Source organism: Carcharhinus amblyrhynchos, chromosome 6 (genome assembly GCF_965287045.1).
Source record: "Carcharhinus amblyrhynchos chromosome 6, sCarAmb.v2.hapA, whole genome shotgun sequence".
NCBI lineage: Eukaryota > Metazoa > Chordata > Chondrichthyes > Carcharhiniformes > Carcharhinidae > Carcharhinus > Carcharhinus amblyrhynchos.
In genome coordinates, this window is record NC_137329.1 from 44731011 (window position 1) to 44752073 (window position 21063).

Consider the following 21063-nt stretch of genomic DNA (forward strand, 5'->3'; position numbering starts at 1 on the left):
GCTTCTCACTTCTTGGATATCTGTGTGAATCCAGATTGGAAACAAGGAAACTCTCTCCTAGCTGTTGACGGTAATATTTTAATGTGAAATTAATTTGGGACTGTCTCATACTTGATCCTTGTGACCATGTGCTCTCCATAAAAGACTCACTAAATTAACTCACTTGGCAGATAAGATGGCTAATGTGAGAAAAGGGGATTGTCAGTGGTGCAACAGAAGTTTGAGCCATTGTTTTGGAATACAGTTGAGTTACGGAGCCGGGAATAACATTGGTGTTACAAGGAGAACTTGCATTTATGAAAGTCCTACAATATAGGAAAGTGCCGCAAGTTAATGAAAACGAATGTGTTGAGAATCAAAGGAGATATCAGGAAGGGTGACCCACAGCTTGGTCAAAGAGATTAATTTGAAAAGTCTGTTAAAGGAGGCTGAAGTATTGGTGCGACAGGGAGGTATGAGCAGAGAATTCCAGAGGATGGAGCCAAGATGGCTGAAGGCAATAGTGGTGGGGGAGATTGAGACCAAGCTGTGATACATCCAGAAAGGATGCTTTCCATGGTGCATCCGTAAAAGTTGGTTAGAGTCATAGCGGACATGCTGAATTTCCTTAGCCTTCCGAGAAAGTAGAGGTGTCGGTACACTTTCTTAACTATAGCATCAGCATGGAGAGACCAGGACAGGTTGTTGGTGATCTGGACATCTAGAAAACTGAAGCTGTTCACCATTTCCACTTCATCCCTGTTGATGTAGACAGGATGTAGCCTGTTGGTCTTTAACTTGGTGTTGTGAGACTTATTATTGTGGTTACCCAGTCCAACGCCGGCATCTCCACGTGATGTAGACAGGGGCATGTCCTCCACTACGCTTCCTGAAGTTAATGAGTATCTCCTCTGCTTTGTTGACATTGAGGGAAGGATTATTGTCGTTGCACCAGTTCACCAGATTCTCTATCTCTTTCCTGTACTCTGTCTCATCATTGTTTGAGATCTGACCCACTATGGTGGAGTCATCAGCAAACTTGCAAATGGAGTTGGAAGGGAATTTTTATGGGCTGTGATAAGCTCGGAGATGGCTGATACTGTGGAGACCAAAGATCATGCAGTCAGGGGTGGACTAGGCAACTGAGATTGTGAATTCTCAAGTTTGGCCCAAGATAGTGACTGTAGAGCATGCTGAAAATGGTGGCAAGGGAATTTGTAATCAGGGTCAAGACGATGGCTTTAGTTTCTGACTATTTAATTGGAGAAAATTGTGATTTATTCAAAATAGCATGCTGAATGAGCAGCCTCAAGAATGGAGTGGTCAAAAGAGATAGTGGATAACACAGCCTAGGAAGGATTTGTTATTTAACCTCTTCAACACACAAAACACTTTGCTGGGATGAACTTTTGGTGGCAGAGAAGGAAGATAATTTAGAACTGTTTCTCAAATGAGTGTGGTAGTAAAATTTTCTGTTCGGTAATTGTGTATCTGTTTATTTCGATGTGCAGTCATTGAAGATTATGTGAGTGGTTATCTGTATTACTTTCTATCATTGAATGGACAAATATATAAGATGCTACTGTTCAGCATATCAAATGTAGAACTTAGTTCTGGAAGGTTCAGATAGTACCATAGTAACCTGTATGATAAACAGAGTTCAGGCAAAAATATTAGAATGTTTGGTGTCATTAGTGACTGAAAATGGTGTGACAATTGACTGTAATCTATTAATTGGGTCATCATACCAATATGGGAAATATTGACAGTCTGCTGGGACATCCAGAGTTTTGAAGAATCTCCCAAAGTGCATCATGATTCACACAATCAAGTTCCTTTGCCAAGCCTGTAGTTCCTTGTCAAGAACCATGTGGAAGTTCTAGAACATTGAACACCTTTGAGTCAGTCCATATTAATCTCACAGTGCTTGATGCTGACACTAGATGCTTGAAATGGAAAGTGAATCATTCCCCAACACTATCATCTAGTAAAATGATGGACATAAATTTCCCTGAGAAACTTCTCAAAATGCATCATATGTAATTCATTCTTTTGAAATTTGAACATGCACAGTAAGATCCCTTTCATATCGAGTGATGAGACAAAATAAGTTTTATAGATGGTGTAAGTTAACATTGACCAGATCAATCAGAGAACTCCTGTTCTTCTATAAAACCATGTTAAGGATCTATCCGATCTTGATTAGGAGACAGTTCCCTCTGATTGTTTCTGCACTGTGTCAGAGTTTCCATCTGGATTGTGTGCCCAGAGTGTGCCCACTGTTTTATGATTGAGGTTGCTGCCCACTGAACCAAGTTTGGGGACTATTTATTTAATATTAAAAAAATCTGTTTGTAAACCAAATCATCAGAATAGCTACACTGTAGTTAATCACTCTACATTAAGTTGTACTCAAGCTTGAAAATATCTGGTCATGCGCTAACAAACGCACTGAGCTTTTCTGCTGTCCTTTCATGGCTGTGACATTTCCCTTTTGCCTATTAATAATCTAATTCCTACAAGCGTAGCACGAGCAACAACTATATTTACATCAGAACATCAGAAAAGTCAAGGACAGGGAAAGGCCATATAGCCCTCTATTTCCTTTAATTTCCCAATATAGCACCAGGCTACAACTTGAATGCCCCTAATGCCTTTCCTGCTGTTACCCCATCAGGCAGATTATCTCAAACACTTAGCATCCATTGAGTTAAGGAATTATTATCTGTTTAAAGTAACTCTATAACTAATTATTTATGTTTTTCATGCAATTTAAAATAATACTTTGGATTTGTCTTACCTATGTAATTTTTTATTTTGCATAGTCCAGTGAAAAGCTACACTCTTAATCACCACTATGTTCTGATTCCCTTGTCACTTGTGATCATACTTTTTGTTCCTCTTTACATCCATTCTTGATGAATACTTGTTACTGTGTTAATATAAGACATAAATATACAGTATAGTATTGGGTGGCACGATGGCACAACAGCAGGGACCTGGGTTCAATTCTGGCCTCAGGTGACTGTCTGTGTGGAGTTTGCATGTTCTCTCTGAGTCTGCATGGGTTTCGAGAACAAAGAAAAGTACAACACAGTAACAGGCCCTTCGGCCCTCCAAGCCTGTGCCGATTATGATGCCCTAACTAAACTTAAAAAAAACTTCCGCCCTTACACGGCCCACATCCCTCTATACCCTCCCTTTTCAGGTACCCATTTAGATGTCTCTTAAATGTCGCTAATGTGCCTGCTTCCACCTCCTCTGGCAGCGCATTCCAGGTACCCACCACACTTTGCATGGAAAAACTTCCCCTGCACTTCTCCCTTAAAGTTTCACCCTATCACATTGAATCTGTGCCCCTTGGCACTTCCACCCTTTAAAAAAGCCTCTGATTATCCACCCTGTCTACACCTCTCATAATTTTGTTAGACCTCTATCAGGTCCCCTCAGCCTCCATCTTTCCAGTGAAAATAATCTTTGTTTACCCAACCTCTCATCATAGTCAACAGCCTCGAATCCAGGCAACATTCTGGTGAACCTTTGCACTCTCTACAAAGCTTCCTTGTCCTTCTGGTAGTATGGTGACCAGAACTGCATGCAATATTCCAAATGCGGCCTAACCAAGGTTTCTATAGCTGCAAAATAATTTCCCAACTCTTGTATTCAGTGCCCCGGCTGATGAAGGCAAGCATGCTATATACCTTCTTAATCACCTTGGCCACCTGTGTTGCCATTTTTGGGGAACTGTGGACCTGCACACCCAGATCCATCTGTATGTTAATGTTCCTAAGGGTTCTGCCACTTACAGTATAATTCACACCTAAATTTGATCCTTCACAATGCATCACCTCACATTTGTCCGGATTAAACGCCATCTGCCATTTCTGTGCCCAAGTCTCCAATCTGTTGTATTCTCTGACAATCAGCAAACCCATCAACCTTCATGTCATCCACAAACTTACTAATGAAACCACCTACATTTTTCCTCCTGATCATTTATATTTACTATCAACAAGAGAGGTCCCAGCACTGATCCCTGCGGAACACCATTACCTACAGACCACCATTCTGAAAAACACCCTTCCACCGCTACTCTCTGTCTTCTATAACCCAACCAGTTCCATACCCAGCTAGCCAGCTCACCCCGAATCCCATTTGATGTTTGTTAGTATAATAGTCTGCCGTGTAGGATCTTGTCATACGCTTTACTAAAGTCCATATAAACTACATCCACAGCCCTTCCCTCGTCAATTATCTTTGTCACTTCTTCAAAAACTCAGTCAAGTTGGTGAGACTTTGGGTGGGATTTTACCGCCTCACTTGAGCAAGACTGGAAAATCCGGCCTGAGGAAAACAGACATGTCCATTTACGCCCCTCGCCCGCTCCAATTCCCTGGCGAGCAGGGTGGTAGAATTCTGGTGATGACCTTCCCCATACAAGACCGTGCTACCTGCTGCTAACTAGTCCGTTTTCTTCCAAATGTGCATACGTCTTGTCCCTCAGTATCTTCTCCAAAAGCTTCCCCATCACTGGCGTCAAATTCAGCAACCTATAATTTCTTGGATTTCCCTGCTTCCTTTCTTAAGCAAAGGAACAACATTGGCTATTCTCCAGCTCTCTGGCACCTCTCCTGTGGTCAAAGAGGATGTGAATCAAAGAGGATTCCTCTAGGTGCTCTGGTTTCTTCCCACAAGATGTGCAGGTTGGATTGATTTGCCATACTCAATTGCCCCTTAGTGTCAGAGAGATTACACGAGGGGCTATGGGGATAGGGCCTGGGTGTGATTGTTGTTAGTGCAATCTCAATGGGCCAAATGTCCTCTTTCTGCACTGTAGAGATTCTATGATCCCTTTATAAGAGACCATCCAATACAATACTTCTCCAGTGGGTAGATCTTCCTTTGTACTGGTGCTGCTGAGCACAATCAAAGAACTGAGAGACCAGGAGCCTGAAGCGAGCAGGACCAAAGGGAACAAAATGGTGGACTGGGTGCTGGAGAGGGATGAGCAAGAGAGAGGAGAAGCTAAAATAGACAAGAAAATGGCATTGAGCCAGGAGTAGGGATTCCTGAGTGCAAACTCCAACTTCAGATATAGTACCATTTCCCACAACGATTCATTTATGAAACTACTCTGTACTTTCACCCTCAAACACCAATTTTATTTTCGATTCTGTGTCATTATCCTCTTGTATGTCATGGCCACCGCCTGCAAATGCAGTGTTGTCACAGTAAGAAATAGGAGCAAGAGACCCGGGCTACTTTACTCATCAAATCTGCTCCACCATTTGATAAGATTGTCCCCTTAACTCCATTTTCCTGCCTGTCCCCCATAGCCTTGACTCCCTTATAGGAGAGAAAATTGCAAACGTTAATTAAATCAGCCATGGTCTTATCAAACGGTGGAGCAGGCTTGAAGCAGGCCGAATAGCCTACTCCCGAGACCTGTGTTCCTAAATGCAGTCCAACTCAGCCCTCAATAAATTCGGTGATCCAGTCTCCACTGAAGGGAATCCCACAGACTAACAACCCTCTGAGAGAAGAAGATTCTCCTCCTCCTCTATCTTAAATGGGAATACCCCTTATTTTTAAACTGCTTCCCCTTGTTCTAGATTCCGCCACAAGAAGAAACATCTTCTCAGCATGTCCCTCTGGAATCCCATATGTTTCAGTAAGATCACCTCCCATTCTACTAAACAGCATTAAATATAGGCCCAGCCTGCTAAACCTTTCCTTATGAAATAGTCCTTTCATCCCAGAAATCAGTCGAGAACCTTCTCTGAACTGCTTCTCATTCTGCTTTACTGCTGTGTGGAAACATGGAAGTCTTCATTCTGATTGGCTTATTTTGTCCAGACAATTCACTCCAAATCTGATTTTTCTAGTTCCTGGGTTAAGTCTCCACTTGACTATAACCTGGAAAAAAACAGTCCTTTTTTTAAGAATTAATTCATTATTATCTGCCCCTAATTGCCCATGAGAAGTTGGTGGTAAGCCACCCCCTTGACCCAGTGCAGTCTTTGTGTAGATTCCCCCACAGTGCTGTAAGGTAGTGAGTTCCAGGATTATACCATGGCAACAATAACAGAACGGTGATACAGTTTCAAGTCATGATGGTGTCTGACTTGTGAAGTGAATGTGCAGCTGGTGATGTTCCCATGTATCCCTTGCTCTTGTCCTTCTGGATAGAGGAGGTCACCCGTTTATAAGGTGTTGTTGAAGAAACCTTGGTGAATTGCTACAGTATTTCATGCTGCTGCCACTGTGAGCTGGCAGTGAAGAGAGTGGTGGATGGTGTGCCAGTCAGGTGATCTACTTGAATCTGAAGGATAATGAGCTTCTTGAGTATTGGTGGATTTGCATTCATCCGCATAAAAGAAGAGTTTTCCATCACACAGCTGACTCCTGTCTTTTAGATGGTTTTGTGGAGACAGGAGATGGATTTTCCACTCCGAGTCTTTCTCCTGCTCCATAGTCACAGTATTTACCTAGCTGGTCATTGGTAACCCCCAAAATGTTGATTGTGGGGGATTTAGCAATGGGAATACTGTTGAATATTAAGGGGACAAAGTTAGATTCACTGGTTTGAAATGGGCACTGTATAACACAAATATTACACGCTACGTAGCAGCTCAAAGCTGAATGTAGCTGTACGTGGGCATGGACTGCTTCAGTATCTGAGGAGTAATGAATGGAACAGAACATACCAAATCATTAATGAACATGCCCACTTCTGACCTTATGATGGAGGAAAGGTGATTGATGAAACAGCTGAAGGTGGCTGGGCCTAGGGCACTACCTGAAGAACTCCTGCAATGATGTCCTGGAACTAAGATGATTGACTTCCAACCATCACCACCATCTATCCTTTGTGCTAGATATGAATACACACAGTGAATTTTCCTCCTGATTCCCATTTACTTCCTTCCAGTTTACTTGGGCTCCATGATGGCCTGATGTCAAGATCAATCACTCTCACTTCATCTCTGGAGCTGAGTTCCTTTGTCCTTATTTGGACCAAGGCTGCAGTAAGGTCTCGAACAGAGACTGGTCCTGACTGAATCCAAACTGTAGCTTGGGTTGTAGGTTGTAGCTTGTGCTTCAGAACCAGCCACACCTCTGAGCAACTTTTTTTCAGCACATTATACAGTTTTCCTTGGACTAGTGTACTAGATCATTCCCCTCTGACACGGCATGCTTGGCCAACTCCCCAGGCAGCAGCAGGCACACGGCAGTCTGGATCTCCTGGGAGCAGATGGTCTGTCACTTATTGTAATGGGACAAGCAGGAAGCCTTATCCTGATGTGCTCAAAAATATGGTTGGCGAACAGGTTCATCAAGCTCGTGGCCTTGGAGGTGATGCCAGTGTTGGGGTGAATGTGTTTCATCACCTTCTAGATGTGACTTTCTTTCCTGAATCATGTCCTTCTTTTTGCTGTTCTTCGTTGGTGGCTTCTTCTGGCTTCTTGGTGAGTGTCACTCGATAGCACTGCCAACAATATCATCTGATACTTTACTGATGACTGAGACAGAATGATGTGGCACCAATTGCTTGGATAGGATTTGTCCTGTTCTTTGTGAACATGAACTAGTTGGTTAATTTTCCTCATTGTCAGGTAGATGTCAGTGTTGTAACTATACTGGAATAACTTGTTCTGAAGCTCAGGTTTTCAGTACTATAGCCAGGATATTGTCAGTGCCCCTCGACCCTAACCACTTGCCAGTTATCTCTATTTCTGCTGTTTGCTGCTGGCCACTTGTCACTCCTCATTCTGTGCCACTCATTTGTCTTCATGCCTGACACTCCCCCAGAAATACTACACTGATGTGACCTGGGACCTGTTTTTGGTGTTTTGAAAAACTTGGTCTGTTTTCATTAAGATAGCAAAAGTGCAATATACACTTCAAATAACTCACATTTACAAAGGAGAGAATAACTCAATACGTGCTTTTAAAACTCTAAATCAGTGCTTTGTAAGGGACTTTCCCTATTCACTCCAGTAGCGTCCTCTGTTATTTTAAAACTCTCAATTACATCTTAATTAACTTAACTGACTCTTTGGATTTGACCCAGTATCACATCTCTTACCATAATTATAGCTTTACTAATGGATATATGCTGTCTACAGCTTTTATGTCCTTCCTATAATGGTGCACACAAAACAAGAAACAATATTTTTAGCTGTAACATAACCAATGTTTTGTACAAATTCATCACTGCTCCTTTGATCTAATTGACTAAAGCTAACTATAATGTTGTTAGTGTTTCCTTCAGATTTATGAACATGCTATAGCAATTATAGGCAATTATATATTTGAAATCAAAGGAACTCTGTCTTCACCCACAGCCTTCAACACTGCTGCATTGTATATACTCATGTTTCCTGTTTCTCACTAAAATATTTATTCATACTTCCAGACGTTAAATTCTCCACCTACACATTCACAGTCATTGCACTAATCTATGCTTCACTGAAATATTTTGAATTCCCCTTGCTATTTAGGGTAGGGTGTGGCATCAGATGGCAAGACAAAGTACCAGACACTGAAGTTCTCTCTGGAGCAAGTCTACCATCAGTCCACACACTGCTGATGAGAACGCAGACCCGGTAGGGAGGTCATGTCACCCGAATGTCAGACGAACACACACCCAAGCAGCTTCTTCTTGGGGAACTCTCTGCTGGAAGGCGCTCGCATGGAGGGCAGAAGAAACATTTCAAAGACACACTCAAGGCCTCCCTGAAGTTGCTTGACATAGACACACCCACCTGGGAAACGCTGGCACAAAACTGCCCTACCTGGCACTGCCTTATCCACAAGGGCTGTCAAGCTTACGAAGCAAGGTGCATTGCTGAAGCACAACTTAAGTACGAGCTACGCACGCCCAGAGCCACCAGCGCAACAACTACAGTGTCTACACAAGTCTATCCAATATGTGCCAGGACATTCCATGCCCGAATTGGCCTGATCAGTCATCTTCGGACACACCGCAACCAGCTTCAAAATGACTAATGGTGTCAAGGTCCTCATTGTTGACAATGGATGAACAACAGGGTGTGGCCATTGGCATTACAGAAGATGTTTGCTTTCTGGTCAAGACTGTCTGGGATTACTCCTCATTAGGTTGAATCTGTTGAGGATTCTGCTTTCACTTTCTGTGTATTTTATCAAGTGGGGCCACTGCTATTGCTACTGGAGTTGGAATAGCAGAGAGTGAATCAGAAGCCCTTTCCCTTGGACAAAATGATTACTGGCCCTACACAGTACAATATGAACAATTTCATTTAATCACCATGTGAATGCAACAATTGTTTGGCAACTGTAAGAAATTCCTCATTGTGTTGTCCACATTATTTACTCAACCCCTGTTGAATTATTTCCATTTGTTTAGAAGTTTCAGGATATGTTTTCATATGTAGATATGTGGCTGCCCTGTCAAATCACCTTGCCAGTGGTGCTGGGTCTTTTTATAGCTTCGATATTTGTGGGTTAATGTCCACTATCAGTTTGAGTTTTGCCCCAAAGTATGATTTACTGTGGGTTCTCTTGATTACCACTTTACAATGAAGATCAAAAAGTTTTGTGAGGATTGCAGGTGACTGTATCCTGATCATTTTCCCTGACTGAATAGTCTACGAGTTTTAGGCTCTGCATAATATTTTGTTGCTGAAATTCATCTACTTTTCCTGTCTCAAATGTCTCTGATTCACATATCTGATATTTCTTTGTCTTTTCTATGTAAGGAAGTCTCAATAAAGATTGATTATTTCTGTACGTGAAGTGATCATTGGTGAGCTTAGCAAAGATCCAAATTAGTTGGGAGCTGAAGACTGGCATGTTTCTGTTGTATCCTGGGTATATTGCCCATGCTAGGGATAGGCTAAGTCCTGTGTCTAAGAGTGTGTTCTCTTGCCAAGCCCAGATGGCAGTGCAAAGAAGATTTCCATTCTGCCCTACCGGTTATTTAACTTACAATCTGTCTTGGAGCTGAAGTGTCTGGCCGGACCCTGGGGTCATTTCTGCGTTGGTGGCTCCTCTGCGTTTTCTTTATGGCTGGGGGTCTGAATATCTGAAACGTTTCAAAGACACACTCAAGGCCTCCCTGGGGGAAATTGTGGGAAATTCCTTGGCTGTACTGCTCACAGTCTATGGTCCCTTTTAAGACAAGAATGCCAAGTGCCATGATGTGCTTGGATTAATTGTCCTCCATCTATGATCAGCCATTTGCATTAGTTGAGCATGTTTGTTCCTAGCAGTGGGCTGCTGAGGCCTTGATGAGAAGCAGATTAACAATAAGTGGTAATTTGTAATTGACACTGAGCTGCATTTGGTGCAGAGTGGATATGTGGGAAGGATAATTACACAACTCAGAAGGATTGACATGAGAGACTTCACATGCTACCACCACTATATGAACTCTGGCAAATATCAAATATCTCACCTTCTTTTGGCTCATTTCTGCTTTTAACTTTTTGTCATCCTGTTCAATTACTCTTTCACAGCTATGATATTGGCAGAATGTTTTAATATTGAATCTACTGATGACCGTGAACCCATTGCTGATTGTCAGGAAAAAAACCCATCTAGTTCACTAATGTCCTTTAGGGAAGGAAATCTGCAATCCCTACCTGGTCTGACCTACTTGTGACTCCAGAGCCACAGCAGTGCTGCCCTGGGGCAACTAGGGATGGACAGTAAATGCTGGCCCGTCAGCAAGGCCATGTCCTATAGGTGAATAAAAGGAAGTTGCTTTGTTAATCTGTCCTGCCATCTTTCAAAGTCTGAACCTAAACACCCCAGGTCTTTACGCACCCGCTTTTAAAATGATAACATTTAGCTTTTCTTGTTTCTTTTCATTCTTCCGACTAAAATGTATCACCTCACAATTCACTACATTGAATTTCCTCTGTTCGCTCATTCTACAGTCTGTTCAGGTCCTTTTGAAGTCTATTACTACCTTTCTCACTGTTCACTGCACTTCCAAATTACTACTTAAATTACGGTTGAGGCAACATCTTTCTACACCAGTTGAGAATATTTTCTGTAGTGTGTATTGAATTATATGAACTTGATCTACAATTGTATTGGCTGTTGTACATTTGGATATGTCCCTGCACATACGTGCTGGCATTTTAATCATTACTTTTACTTGTGACCGGAAGGGCTGTAGTGATAGCCGTTGAATTTATTAATTGGATGTAGATTGAATAAAGTTTCCTTTTTGCTTCCTTGCAGTTTTTTCATGGCAGTGCATAATGTGAAGTGTGTTACTGGTCTTACAATCCCCTAGCTTTTTGACACATTATTTGTTCTGTGTTACAGGTCTATTTTGGCAGATGGCTGATTGATGGAAGCCCTTATGTTGTGCTGTTAGACATTGCTGCTTCTGCATGGAGCCTGGATCAGTGGAAGACAGAGCTATGGGATTCTTGCAATGTTGGAATTCCCTGGTTTGATAAGGAGGCCAGTGATGCAGTTCTCTTTGGGTTTCTCACCACGTGGTTCTTGGGAGAGGTAAGTGTTCAGATATCCTATCAGCTCAATTTGAGAACACGATGGCCTGAAATTTCCTGCAAACTTGCTGCAGGAGAAATTTCTGAAGCTTCCCAGAGCAAAGAACATTTAATAAAGATGTTCAAAGTCATGACAAATAAATAAGGAGAAATTGTTTTGTTGAATCATAGAATCCTTACAGTGCAGGAGAGCATTTCAACCCATCGAGTCTGTACTGACTTTCTGACAGAGCATCTTACCCAGGTCCTCTCCCCTGCCTTATCCCCATAACCCCACACATTTCCCATGACTAATTTACCCAATCTATACACTTTGGGACACTGAAAGACAATTTAGAATGGCCAATCCACCTAACTTGCACATCTTTGGACTGTGGGAGGAAACCGGAGCACCCGGAGGAAAACCACACAGACACAGGAAGAACATGCAAACCCCACATAGCCAATCCCCAACGCTGGAATCAAACCCGTTTCTGTTTCCAGTGGCAGAAGCATCAGTAACCAGAAATGCAAAGATTAAGGTAATTGCTAGAACAAGCAGAGATGAGATGAAAAGTTATGCAATGAATTCTGATGTCCCCAATTGGGGTGGGGGGGCGGGTGGGGTGTGTGTGTGTGGCAGCAGATACAACAATAAACTTTCACAAGGGAATTGGACAGAATAAAAGCTGAAGGAGAAGAAGATGCAGGGTTAGGAGGAAAAGACGGAAGACTGGAACTAATCAGATCGCTCTTTCAAAGAATGTCCTCCTTCTGTGTTGTGTAATTGCTTTTTGAGTCTATTTATACTGTTTGTTTAAATTAAATTTTCACAGTAATTTATTTTGCAATTTAATTTTCCTTTGACTGAAAAAGTTTCACTGACTTCCTTTTCTACTCCGAACTTCTTCATTTTTGATTCACGCCCTGTGATATTTTAACTCTTGACTCACTATAGGATACAGTGAACGGATTGCTTAAGTCAGGAGCTCATGGATTCAGTTACTTCATACCTTACCCCTGGCCGCAACCTTTGATTAAGAAAGCAGCTGGAAATATAGCTGCTTGATCCAGACATCGTCAATGGAGGGGAATCGAGCAGTACACACCAGCATTGCATGCACTTAACTGTGTAACATACAGAATATACAATAATATGATTCACAGGATACAATGCAATTTTAGACATTCAAATTAGGAGCAGGAGTAGGCCGTTAGGCCCATTGAGCCTGCTCCGCCATTCAATATGATCATGGCTGATCCTTGATCTCAATGCTATACTCTCACTTTCTCACCATACCCCTTGATGTCATTAAAATCAAAATAAGTCTGTCTCTTACTTGAATAGATTCAGTGGCTTGGCTTCCACAGTCTACTGTGGCAGAGATTTTTACAGGTTCACTATCCTTTGAGTGAAGAGGGTTTTCCTCATCTCAGTCCTATGTGGTCTCCCCCTTATCCTGAAACTGTATCCTCTGGGTCTAGATTCCCCAACCAGGGAAAACATCCTTCCTGTACCTAGTCTGTCCAGTCCTGTTAGAATTTTATATGTTTCAATCAGATCTCCCCTCATTCTTCTAAACTCTGTGAATACAGGCTGATGAACCAATCTCTCTTCGTAAGACAGTACTACCAATCCCAATATCAGCCTAGTGAACCTCGACTGCACTCCCTCAATGCAAGCATATCCTGTCTTAGGTAAGACGACCAAATCTGTACACATTGCTCCAGATGTGGCCTCACCGAGGCCCGTATAACTGCAGTAGGATATTCTTACTTCTGAACTCCAGCCTCTTGCAATGAAGGCCAACATATCATTTGCCTTCATGATTGCTTGCTGTGTCTGCCTTTCCACTTTCATTGACAGGTGCACAAAAACACTCAGATCCCTTTTTACATCCACACTTCCCAATACATGATGATTCAAATAATACTCTTCCTTTATGTTTTTCACAAAGTATATAACTCCACATTTAGCTGTGTTGTACTGCATCTGTCATGAGTCTGTCTACTCAGTCAACTTTTCTAAATCATCTTGAAGTCTCCTTGCATCCTCCTCACAACTCACAATTCTGTCCAGTTTTGTGTCATTAGCAAACTTGGAAGTTTACATTTGGTTCCCTCACTCGGGTCATTTATATCTGTTGCAACTGGGGCCCGAGCACTGATCGCTGTGGTACCCACTAGTCACTGACTGCTACTCGGAAAAAGACCCATTTATTCTCGTTGTCTGCTTCCTGTCTGTTAACCAATTCTCAGTCCGTGCCAATACACCTTCCCCTATCCCATGAGCTTTAATTTTGCCCACTTTAATTTTGCCCGCAAAGAGAACCCAGGTAAGATATGAGTCTTATCTTGTGATTGCATACTAGCCAAACATCCTCCCTCCTCCCTATCTGTCCACACCCGTTAGAATTCTGTGTATTTCTATCAAATTTCCGCACTTCCTTCTAACTGTAGTGAGTACAGTGCCTTCTGAAAGCCACTTTTACAAGGATGATTCATGACATTCACACAGAGTTGCATCCAAATACTTGCATTTCAATCACAGCAGTATTGTCTTTCTTTATATTTCTTAAAACATCTACTAAATGACATAAATGCTGACAACAACATTTGGATCTCTTAGCACTGTCCATGTGCTGAGAAATATAGAATTCTTGCATCTAAAGTAAATATTGTCCATCACATTTCAGACATCGAATTAATCTGTCAGTTTGTTTGTTTTGAAGGAACATTAGATTTCATAAACCAGTAAACTTTTTAAGGAGTACCATGAGCGGGCTCCAGATCAATTAGTTACCCCTTTACCTTTGCTCCTTATCAAAAGATTCTCTGCAAATTTGACTGTCCATCTCTATGCAAATACTTGCATCAACTGGACCAAATTATATTAATTGTGATGATGATCGTGATATGAAACAAAGGTACTGAGGGAGTTACCACACTTCTTGCCAACATCATCCAAATGGAAGTCAGACCATGAAATTATGAATGAATATTTCTTTTGGACTTGCAACGATGCAGTTAGTTGCATTTTATTGGCAATTTTCAGGGTAATTCCAACAGAACTAATAGTGGGGTGGGCAAGTTGGGGAAAGGTAGGTTAGGATACCAGAAATCTAAAATCTGACGCCAATCTGGTTTTATAAGAGGTGATTTTGTGAGTGTGTGAGTAACCTCTGCTGGAAGATGAGTTACAGAACCATAGAATCCATACAGTGCAGAAGGGGGCCATTTGGCCCATTGAGTCTGCACCAACCACAATCCCACCAAGGCCCTAGCCCCGTAACCCCACACATTTCCTCTGCTAATCTCCCTGATACTAGTGTCAATTTATTATGGCCAATCCACTTAACCCGCACATCTTTGGACTGTGGGAGGAAATCAGCACCCGGAGAAAACCCACACAGACATGGAGAGAATGTGCAAACTCCACACAGACAGTGACCCGAGGCCGGAATTGAACCTGGGTCCCTGAGGCAGCAGTGCTAACCACTGTGTCACCATGTCGCCCCTAATTGTTAATTAATTATGTTAATTATCTTATTCAAATGAGACTGTTGTAAAATGATTTTTACTGCAATGTGAATTTAATGCTTCCTGCATGGACTTCACGGTTTGCAAAGATTATAGTGGAGGTGTGACTGGTTGGCGTGTCGCAGACTAGTTCAAGGGAGGTGTCCACAAATTAATAAAGATTTGGTGGTCAGAACTGTTTTCTTGGTTCATTAGTTCTGGAAGATGATTTGCTCCCTGATGGAGCTGCTGGTCCTGTATTGCCAGTGGCTGTGTAAGTTGCTACTGCCATCGAGGCTTTTGCCTCTTATTCTTTCCCCAGGTACAGCCCATATCAAGGGTTTCCCAGTTGGCTGCTTACAAACCCACGAGGCAGGTGCTGTATTGAGATGCCATTCCATCAATGTTCAGCTAGTCTGCAACTGCAAGATTCATATTGATCTGCATTGGATTCCTTGAAGGCTGGTATGATGCTTTTATACAGCAACCTGGAAGTATTCTTGAGGTTTAAGCGACAGAAGCTGGGTAATGAACTTCTAACATGTCAGCAACAAATTCTAAGAGCTCTACAATGACCACATGATCATCAGATGTGTCACTGAACACGCTATCGGTGAGCTTGTCAGCAAAAGCCTTTAACACAATTGTTGCTTGCTATGTTCCACACAACACTGCACATCAATGAGAACTAGAGGTGGAAGAGAAACAAGCTACTCATTGAGGAGTTCAGTGGAGAGGAGGAAGTGGAAAATGAAGATGTGGTACTCAGTATCAGACTCATATTGCTAAGCTGAAAGGTTCCGTTATTCATTCAACTGGACCAAAGTAACAATCATATCACCTGGCTGCAACACACAGCAGTCCCGTGACCAAAAATCCACCCATTGCTCCTGCACCAATTGATCCTCATCAACTCATGCCCACATTTTCATTAATGAACAACTGAAAATTCAAGTTCACATTTGCATGCAAGATTGGGCAACGTGGACAAATGACAAATCATTTTTTTGTTGATGAACTCTAAATCTTTTCCTTTTCCCCTGTGTTTGAATGGCAGCTCTTAGCCCCTGCTCTTTGTTAGGATGCTGTTGGCCAGTCACTATGGATGTTGGAGTTCTGCTGTACCTGCAGCCTTGTCGAGGCAGACTCTGCCTTAGGGAGAGGAGATAGTATTTTGTAAAGCTAAAGTCGCCATAGTTCCAGATGACCATAGGCTGCTGTCCCCTCTGAGGGGGAAGCTGACTGGCGGTGATTTAACCTGAGGATCACCACTCCTCAGGCAAAGGGCAAGGTTAAGGAGGTGGGCCTTCATGAATAACCTCAGCCGGTGTGGGAATTGAACTGTGTTTTGTATATTGGCTGTAGATAGGAAGGAACCAAATGCAACAGATGAAAAGTGGGAGTGATTTGAGTGAAGTTTCAATTTCAGTGTCCCCTTTCACCATACAGGTCTGCAGCCTGTATGGACTCATTTGATTTTGGCAATTGATGTTATACAGAAGAGACCACTTGCAACATTGACCCAAAGCACGCTTAAACTAGATTCCTCTCTGCAATTGCGTCACATCTGTATGCCAGGTCTGTCTCTCACATTTTCTCCTATCCCATTTATGAGTGTCCCCATTATTAATGGCCTCTGGGTTTCAGCATCTTCATCCAGCTGAGCAGAGCTGGAGAGGTTGTGCAGTCCGTCCATGGCTCGCCCCAATTATCTTTGACACTACCGTCTGCTCGTGCTCCCTTACAACCTGTGAGTCACTAACCCCAACAAACAACCTAACAGCATCTGCTGCAGTATAAGTATTTGTGTTGGTAAGGATAAGTCCTGAGGCAATGCACCCAGAAAGTCTAATCTTCGCTGATGAATTGTGATCTGGAAAGTCCATGGACTGCTGTTCTCTGTATGAAGGTTCTAGGGGAGAGAAGAGATGGATGTAAATTAGTACACTCAAGTTAAAGATCAGGCTACCAGGACTGAGTCTGATACAGTATGGTAGGTCAGAGATCTTTCATTTTGTCAAGTAGCGACAAAGTCCCAACCTCTCTTTCTCCACTGGTCAGAGTCACAGATAAGACAGCGATCTTCATGACTGCCTTCCTCTTCTGCAATGTTAGCTGCACCATTTGCAGTTACCTACTCCAGTTATCTCCCTCTTGCTTTTCTTCTGTGGCACAGTGGTTAGCACCGATGCCTCACAGTGTCAGAGACCTGGATTCAATTCCGGCCTCGGGTGACTGTCTGTGTGGAGTTTGCATGTTCTCCCCATGTCTGTGGTGGTTTCCTGCAGGTGCTGTGCTTTCCTCCCACACTCCAAAGATGTTAAGGTTAGATGGATTGGCCATGCTAAATTGTATCTTAGTGTCCTAAGATGTGTAGGTTAGGGGGATTAGTGGGGTAAATTCTTGGGCTTATGGGGAACAGGTCTGGGTAGAAGGATAGAGCCTGGGTTGTTGGTACAGACTCAATGGGCTGAATGGCCTCCTTCTGCACTGTAGGGATTCTATGAATTACCAGGAGTGACAAACCTATTTATGTATCAATGTCTTCATTTGTTTTTGCAGCATAGTTGCTGAGTGTGACTATCAGATGGATACTTATGACAGAAACTCCATAAATCTGTAAGTCCAATCCCCTGTCCTGACCAAGTTAGGTCTCTAAAGCGTTTCCAGCACTTGGTATGGGACACAATACTCTGTTGCTCACCTCTGCAGGGACCTCAAAAGACACCTCTGTGGTGACAGCAGCAGCTTTCTGCTTCTTGATGCTGAAGGAGATTATCTCCTTACTTCACCCAGCAGTTATCAAATGGCATTGTTAAATGATGCATAGTCTTTGAACTTCAAGTTTGAAAGTTCACTAACTTTTTACAGGAACTTCCAACTCCTCCGAAATCCATCTTGGAATTGAAGCTTTAAAATCTCAAACTGAGATTGTGTTACCTGACAGGCACTGGAAACACAAACTGAAAAATAAAATAATATCCATATTGAAATCAGACATTATGACAGGTCAAAGCTTCTTTAGCTATCACCCTTCTGCTCAGAATAGTCTCTCAATTATTGTTGGGCCCAATAAGTAGCTTATCTGTCCATTTATCAAGTCAGATTAGGAAGCTAATAAACCTTTATTGTAGCATCTCTGCTGTAAAGAGTAGGTTTCATGGAACTACAAATTGAAAATGCTCTTGAAAAGTCAGACTGTATGACTTATTGTGGAACAAAGCAATTATTAATTAGTAATCTACCTCAATTGACATGTTAATACACCCTTATGTTGTTGGCAATTATTGTGGAAATCTCAGCTATTTATTTAAAAGCCACTTAAGTAGTTAATTCAGGGAGTACATCTCAAGCGTTGCGAAATGGATTTTGGATCAGTGCCACATGCTAGGTGGTTGTTATAGAAGGTCAATTCCAACTATGTACATCAGTCTCCTGAAAGTAATAAATCAAAAGCTTAAAACATAATAGATAACATCCCCTTTCGGGATACAGAATTACTAAAGTTATTATTTATCACAGTTTCACTTAAACACTGATAATATTCTTTACATCCTTACACTCGGACTATTATTTGAGTAGATTTCATCAGCAGGGAATCCATTTTTCTTGCAAACAAATATATGTTAGTAACATATTTAAAATCTTCGCATTGGCCTGTGATTCATCAATTCCTAGCATAAGATTGTCTTTTTGAGTTAAATCTTCTGTTTATGATGAAAATTGTTTCATCCGTTATTCTCATTATTTATTTTACATTGTTGGGGCTGCTTGTTGGTTTTCTTGACCATAATGGTATATTTTTATATTGTACTTGAAAAGGGTATAGTTGAAAGTTGCAATCCAGCTGTGGACCCAGGTTCATATATAGATCCAAGAATGTAGGTGGATCAGATTGGAATGTTAATATGTCAGGGATAAAAATGGATTAGTAGAGTCAGTCAGACTTTTAACTTGGTTTTATAGTGGAAGTGGCCTCTTTGGGCCTAGACATAATTCAGTGTGGGAGGAGGACAATTTGCCAAGGTGTCTGCTCTCTTCGTACTCTGACCTTCTCATAGTGTCTCTATTTTTACTTATTGAAGTGGGATGGTTCTAACACTATTTTTGTTTGTTGTGGGTGACTAGAATTTGGAATAGCTGTGGACCATCATCATTGTTTGTCAACATACACGCTTACAAGAAATTCTCCTCATGTTTGCCTGCTGCCTCCTACAGTCCGAATGAGTAAAACCTCTATCACGAGTATTACTGTCCTGCTCTATAGACAGAAAACCTTTTGATTTGATTACAATTTCTAACTGTTTATCTCACTACCCCCCACTCAGCAAGCTGTAAAAGGATTTGTACAGTAAAGATATTTTAGTGGGTGAATTTCTGTGATTTTCTTATGGTGCTTCTTGGTCAGATGGGAGTCTTGGGTGTCTTCCATGATGTACTAGATGTACTCTTCGCTATATGGAAGAAGATCTTTTCGTAGATCTTGAATAACAATTTATGACAAACTAGCCAGGCAACTTGCGTATTGTCCATTGGTTGAACTATCACCCTTCAGTGTCCCCTGAAAGCTTCTTGGGTTTTCCTCTTTTATGCAGTTGATCAGGAAGCAGTCATAAATGTAAAAGTGCTAGGCCGCCTTTGTTGAGCATTTGGTTTCCTGCTAGGTTTTCTGTTGGCAGCTGCTGCTCATAATCAGTGGGTGTTGTAAAATTTGGCTTGATTGGCACCACAGGTAAGTAAGTGTCTGTGCCTGCCAGGATCGCAGGATCGCACTGATTGAGTTAATCAATTCTGGTTTAGTAGTACAACTCACAGATATCACAGATATGTGCTGCCTGATGGTGGGGATGCAAATATCACTGTGGGCTCAATTGCAGTGAAACATATTCCATTATAATTACAATCCTCTCATCAAACCTATCAATATGAGTTGACCTACGTAAGCAACACTGTTAGGTTACCTTCTTTATGATAGTCATCAGCTTTTATTCCTCAATTCTCGATGTATGTTAGGAAAATAAATCCCATCCTCCTCAGTATTTTCAACTATCAGTTTCATTGTCTGAGCTATTGTTTAACTTGGGCCTTATTCCTTAAGGCTTCCTGTGCTTGGTTTCAAATTGCTTAATTTCTACTTCCCTTTCAGCTATCTGTTATTATTAACTGCATCTCTGTCATCATTGTGAACTAACTGCTTTGGACTAGCTCACGTTGACTTTTTAATTCCCTTAACACCATTCCTCTTTCCTGCTTAGTAAACTCTACATTTAACAAATATTATATTTAAGCAAAAAAAGTTGCTAATTGTGAAGTTCAGAAATAACCAGTCATGATTTGGAAAACAACTATCATTAATAGAACAGAAAGAGAACCAGTGATATCATCCTCAAAATATTTAAACTGATGTCTTGTTGGGCTGGTAACCAAGGGCTGGTTACCACGGGCCAGTAACCGGTGGGGGGGCCGCTAACCGGGCGTCATTAACCAGAGGCAGCAGGTGGGAATTAGAAATCAGAAATTCCCCTAAAGATCTATCTGGGCCAGCAAAGAACATGCACCTTCCTCATGGATTCATTTTAATCATGCCCCAAGTCCTGGGTTTAGGAATATTCACATGGTCTTAATCAAGGCAGCAGTTGAGCTAAACATGAAAAGGAACCCGAGCAAAACAAAGGTCAGTGCAAAACCCTCTCGTCATATCTGGCGCAAATAAGATTGTAACTGTCAGAGTCCAATCGTCACAGCCTCAGGAATCCCTGAAATTGTTTTTGAAAGAAAAATCCTTGGCCAAATTGTGTTCAGCTGTTTAGTCAATGGCTGCTTTTATATCAGAAATGGTGTTGCTTGCTGAGGATTACTGTGTTTCATTCCATTCAAAACTCTTCTGGTAGTGAAACAGCCCATGCCAGCCTACATCCTGGCTTGAGCTTAAAACAGAAGATGTTATTGTGGCACGGTGGTAATATCACTGGACTAGAAATGGGCCTAATATTCTAGAGTTCATGCTCTGGGATCACAGGTTTAAATCTCAACATGGCAACTGGTGGAATTGAAAATTTTGAATTAACAGATC

General features: G+C 41.8%; 1 protein-coding gene across 1 annotated transcript in view; it reads left to right on the forward strand.

Moving 5' to 3' along the window:
• The window catches only part of LOC145343863 (glycogen [starch] synthase, muscle-like), a 105551-nt gene that overhangs the window by 11914 nt on the left and 72574 nt on the right, over positions 1-21063 (forward strand). Inside the window, exon 3 of the mRNA XM_080190333.1 lies at positions 11302-11493. Coding sequence (XP_080046459.1) covers positions 11302-11493 — 192 coding nt within the window. The remainder of the gene's footprint in view (positions 1-11301; positions 11494-21063) is intronic.